Source organism: Coffea arabica, chromosome 4c (genome assembly GCF_036785885.1).
Source record: "Coffea arabica cultivar ET-39 chromosome 4c, Coffea Arabica ET-39 HiFi, whole genome shotgun sequence".
Taxonomy (NCBI): domain Eukaryota; kingdom Viridiplantae; phylum Streptophyta; class Magnoliopsida; order Gentianales; family Rubiaceae; genus Coffea; species Coffea arabica.
This window is the reverse complement of record NC_092316.1, coordinates 16,874,215-16,879,616: the sequence shown is the minus strand read 5'-3', so window position 1 is coordinate 16,879,616 and position 5,402 is coordinate 16,874,215. Positions and strand designations below refer to the sequence as shown.

General features: G+C 34.6%; 1 protein-coding gene across 4 annotated transcripts; it reads right to left on the bottom strand.

Moving 5' to 3' along the window:
- Nucleotides 1–619: 619 nt before the first annotated feature.
- LOC113739373 (protein SWOLLEN 1-like) lies at nt 620–2,493 on the bottom strand. Of its 4 annotated transcripts, none has more exons than XM_072045067.1 (5): nt 2,371–2,493; nt 2,047–2,245; nt 1,766–1,818; nt 1,571–1,678; nt 620–822 (listed from the first exon to the last, which is right to left on the bottom strand). In XM_072045067.1, the coding sequence occupies exons 1-5, from the start codon at nt 2,402–2,404 to the stop codon at nt 722–724; spliced, it is 495 nt and encodes a 164-aa protein (XP_071901168.1). In that variant the 5' UTR covers nt 2,405–2,493; the 3' UTR covers nt 620–721. The 4 variants fall into 4 exon arrangements, 3 of the variants coding, with proteins under 3 accessions (XP_071901168.1, XP_071901167.1, XP_027122389.1); XR_011812753.1 differs by lacking the exon at nt 620–822 and adding an exon at nt 824–1,497 and having other exon boundaries at nt 2,076–2,245; XM_072045066.1 differs by lacking the exon at nt 2,371–2,493 and having other exon boundaries at nt 2,047–2,341.
- Between the last annotated feature and the right edge of the window lie 2,909 nt (nt 2,494–5,402).

The window sequence follows — 5,402 nt, the reverse complement described above, 5'->3', positions numbered from 1 at the left end:
AGATCACTAATTGTACACCGATTTTCACAACGTGTGTGGAACCCACAAAATTTTGTACTAAAGTTACACGTTATGCAAACAAATTTACGTTATGTGCAACCAAAGTTACGCGCCGTTGAAAATGACCAAAACTGCCCTGCAACCGTTCTTGCCGCTTGTCCTCCAGTGACTAATATAAGAAACCACAAAACTTTCCGCTACTCCATCCAAAATGCCCTCAAAGTTGCTCGAAATTACAGGATATCGAGCCCATGTGCATTGTGGCAACTCCAACTAGCACTTTAGTAAGGACTAGGAGGAGATCACCGCGCTATCGCGCAGTGTGGAGTTAATGCCCAAGATTTCTTTGTGCCCAACATTGTTTAGCAACGATGTCAGTTGTACGTGAAAATAAATTGTACAATGTCTGAGTAAAATTGTGTATTTTCTATTTCGAGAACTTGGAAGTAAGGGATAATAGTAATTAGTACAACAATTAACATGATCTTCCTGAATGCTTATCAAATGTCATGAATTAAGAAACATATTATAAAATATAAATTACATTCATAAGTACATAATCTAATTTGCTAAACATATAAAAAGAAGAAAAAAATGAAATGTCAAGATCGGAACTAAATCAGCTTCCAAGGTTCCAATATTTGCATTCTCGATCACTCAAATCTTAGAGTATGTTAGAAATTAATAGCCTCCTGTACATATCTTTTTCTAGAACAAAGTGTCAGTATGACAATCTTGTTAACATCATAGGCAGCACACCATTATTCATTGAGCAATGGTCTAGTACAGTGGCGTATCCAACATGTCCTCTAGTGCAGAAGCCTATGACAATATCAAATTCTTTTTTTGAGATAATCCACAATCAAAATAGCAACATTAGTAACAATAAAACACCCACACAAAGCAGTAATCTAATACTCAAAGAAAAAAATAAAAAATATAAACAAAGCCAACTCTACTTGCAAAGTTTTCCAGAAGTCTTCTTTCTTTTTCTAGATTTTGGATCAGTAGAATACGGCCATGTGAACCTGAGACTTTTTTCAAATCATGAACTGTGGGATCAGGCAAAGCAAGTTTTGCAGTGGAAGAAACTGAAATGGATGACTCTTTCATGGGTGTTAATTTTACTGTTTCTGTAAGGGGTATTGGAGGAAATCGAGCACTGACATCTACAGCAGAACTTTGAGCAAAGGAAACCCATGAAGCAGGGAAAAGGGGCTGCGATGCCCAAGAAGTTGCATTTCCACCAAAGTCACGCAAAGGCGGTGTCTGATAAGCATGCGGAGGAGAAAGTGTCTGATAATCAAGAACAGGACCTCTAACATGCTAGAGCATCACAAGAGAGAGTAGGCATGTTCCATAGAGGTGATGAAAGAGGTATCATTGGATTAACAACAGGAGAAGGGCAACTCTTGCTTCTCACTCTAGCAGCAGGCGTTGAAAGAACCTTGCTTTGGCTCAAACCCTATTTATTTCCCTGCTCTGAAGTTTTAGGACCTACATTGGAGCAAATTGGAACATGCTTCAGCAGCAACAAAACCTTCAAAAACCTCAAAAAGTCGTGAAGTACCTGAACGTGATTGTACAGGGGTCTCAGAGCTGCCTGGATGCAATTTTGGACCATGAAGCCTTTCCAAATATGCCCGCCAAGCAGGCTCCCAAAAGCTCCTCCCTCCTTCTGTTAGTGAAAAGCTTCAAGCTAGTTACCACATATGCTAACAGATACATACAAGTACAAACAAAATAGAAAGAAAAATATACGAACCACACATCCCAAATGTCGAAACCATACAAGCTTCATCAGGTGCTACTCCTTGTCTGCACCATCATAATTTCAAAATATAGTTAAATCAAATGCCAGTAGGTAGACATGACATAAGAATTTTGTATAAAAGTTGAGGAAGTGCAAGAGAAAGGTATCAGGAAAAGAAACCAGACTCAGGTCTTATTTGCGAACAAACATAACTATGCCTAATGACCAGAATCTATTTACTTTCTTCACATGCCATATTGTGTATGTATCTTCGATTTCAGTATAGAACTCACATCAAGGACCCATAAACAAAAATTTGCACCCTTAATTGCAGTTGCTGTAGATCTGTAAAAGGCTGCTGAAAGAATAAAGATACTTGAGCTGAAGTGTTCAAATCGGGTAAACTTGATCCAGAAATAGGAAGAACCACGCCTTGCTTTGCTCCACTGCGTTCCACGCTTGTCACTTCTAATTGCTTAAGTTGACAACTTCCTGTTGATAAAAAGGCAGAAAAATAGAAGAAATTAACCATTATCACTCGAGAGAGGAAAGAGGAAAAAGGGAGATGAAGGAAAAAGAGAAAAATGAAAGGAGAAACCAGGAAAGAAGGAGATTACCAGTCCCATTTGCCTTGGGCCCCTCCTCCACCATCAAATCCCATCACCTTCTGAGAAGAAAAAGAATTTGGAGCCACACGTACAAAGAAAAGCTATAGATTGAGGAAGGGCCTTAGATTGAGGAAGGACCGGCAAAAAGGCCAATGTTTTGCACACCCTATTTGTTAAAGAAGGGCAATATCGTAAAATAATGCCAACCTGCATTGAGCTAGCACCCAACACTTTTCATCAATCAAATCATCACCAACCGTCATAACGTTACTCAGCTGGCCATCTGCTGACCGGAGAAATGGTACTTTTTCCTTTTCTTACAGAAGTAAGAAACCAATTCCGGAGAAATGGTACTTGCTGGAAACAAATTTAATCAAAACCAAAGGTCCTCATTCTCGGACAACAACAAAAATCCCACTTCTTTTCCTGGCGAAAGCACGTGACTCCCACGTGAATGACGATCACCCTCCAACCAATAAAACACAGCCACATCAGCACAACAGCCATCATCTTAACAAACCCATTCGTGCTTTTACTATATAGGTAGATAAGGATAAAACTAGTTGTTATTGTTGGATATTTTATTAAAAAAAATATCACATGTTCATTTTGAATTCAAACACAATAAATTACAAATTGTTCAATCAATTTTCAGCTACAAATAATATCATTCAAAAGTGTAACTTATGCCTTTAAAATGAGATTTATGTCTTGAATTGTGTAATCTATGTAATGATTAGGTTTATGAATTCAATTAGTTAAATGAACCTAAACTTTTCAATTTGTAGCTGAAATATGAGGTGTTTATTCCTCTTAATATTGGTATTTTAATACTCTTAATTTCTTAGCCTATAAATAAAGACATCTACCAACCAATATGATATACTTTGCCATCTTTAGACTATTCCTCTCACTATAATTGGAGTTTATAAGGCAAAAATAGTGTTGTGTGATGTTTCTGTTTTACTCCAATAGTGTAGATTGGAGTAGATTACAGTGAGGAAAAAGTTGGATTGTTGTATCTTGAAGGCAATGTGCTAAGACGTACTACACCGGAAAACACTCCTTAGGGAAGCGAATCATCTTAAAGAAAATGACCAACTCCGCGCCTCAAACACCAAATTAACTTTTATGGTGCAAATTATTTACATTTTTTAATGCAATATTAAGTTATAAAGTTTTTGTTAATTTCTTTGTTAAATTTTATTAGAGAAATTATTGTTACTTATATGATTATTTTGGCCAAGAACCAACAATTTTAAGACGATAGCCTCTTATTAAGAAAAAGAAAATATATTGGCATCTACCATATTGTATGAATATGAAGATACGAAATTTGCCATAGTGTAAGACTGGTTTATGTCAATTCTAACTATAGATTAAACTAATTGAACGGTTGACTTCTCGTATGAAATTTTCTTACTTGTACTAGCATGTGCAATTTGTCCATTCCTTAATACATTAGTGTTTATTGGTTAATACTTGGGCCATTGCATTTCATAGAATATCATGTATTTGTTTGTTCAAGGTAAACATGATGACAGAAAACAAGTTACTTGCATGATGTCTTTGAATATTAGTAGACCGAATACAATAACATTTTGTCATTTTTATTTTTTAATATATGTTGTATAGAGTAACTATTTTCCCATAAGCTTGTCATGTTACATAGTGAACTTTCAATGTCTCTTATATTAATGGGTTTATTCCAATTGAAAATTTGGCATTGACATATAAATGATTAATTTGGTGACAAAGATATATGTCAACAAATATCGTTAGCCAAATTTAATTTGGAATGGAAATGTACTTCAAGTTGTTAACCAATATATATATATATATATAGGGATTTCAAGTTTTTATGGATATAATAGTTTTGGCTATTTACCTACAGTTATATTAGTAGGAAGCTATCATCAAAATTTAATTGCTATGCAATGATACTAGATTGTGAGATATAGTGGCGGCTAATGTTTACTAAAAAAATTAGTCTACACTTTTAGTAAACAGACTATTTTCTGACTTATTGTATGTAGGTGTTAATACCATGAGATACTAAGCTACTAAATAACTAGATGCATTTCCTGTTTAGTTGTCTTCTATGAGAATTAAGTGGGGGCACATGTATTGACTAATAACACTTCATGACTTTGAATTATAATTACTGATTTCTCTTATTCGAAATATTGTGCATATGAAAAATGAATAAATAATATAAAGGAGTTGTTGCTATTTCTCAAGATGATCCCTTTAAAATTATTTTTGAGTGGAAGAACTCTTGCTTTGGCATTGAATATGCTACAAGTTATGTGCTTTAATTTGTTGAAAAACGTGTTTCCATGTACTTATATTAACTTTAGGAGATTGTCAATATTTTTTGTATTTGATTATGACATTTAGATCCTAAATAACCAGGTTACTTATTGCAGACTGCTAGTCATCTAAAATAATTGCCCTCCATACCATGATCCACTCAATGTGGAATTTGCATCACATCTTATAGGAATATGATAAATAGTGAGGATAAGTAAATCTCTGTGACTAGTATGAAATTTGTTCTTAAATGCTGCAAGCAGTACTTTTGTCAAGTGACCATCTCATGTTATTCCTTAAATTATTACTTGTTGTTGGCATGTGTTGATGAAAAAGGAAAAGTTGGAATTAGAGCATTATGAAGTGATAGATGCTGTATTGGTTGGATTCTCTATTTTTCCTCAAAGAGGGTTAAAAATGATTTTTGTGAATTGGTGATTGATTAGATGATCAATCTTTTTGTTGTTTAACATCTACTGATCAAGTCTAATTTTTCTTGATTACTGTTGATAATGCTTTATTTGTGCTAAGTTGAAGTAACCTTACCAATTTAATACTATTTGAGTATTTTGGACTATTCTGAATCCTTATCTTGAGTTGTACAGACTAGCACTCATTGGAAAGTGGAAAGTATGACCTAATGATAGTCATGGAGTTTTTTGAGGATGGCTTCTAGTGAGCTACTAGATTATTGGCCATTGAGAAAAGATTGAAAAAAGTGAATATGA

Coding starts and splice junctions, on each gene's coding strand:
- LOC113739373 (XM_072045066.1), bottom strand. CDS start 2,285: ATGGTTAATTTCTTCTATTTTTCTGCCTTTTTATCAACAGGAAGTTGT. Junction 1,819..2,046: donor TTTGTTTATGGGTCCTTGAT/GTGAGTTCTATA, acceptor ATGATGGTGCAG/ACAAGGAGTAGCACCTGATG. Junction 1,679..1,765: donor TTCGACATTTGGGATGTGTG/GTTCGTATATTT, acceptor TTTCACTAACAG/AAGGAGGGAGGAGCTTTTGG.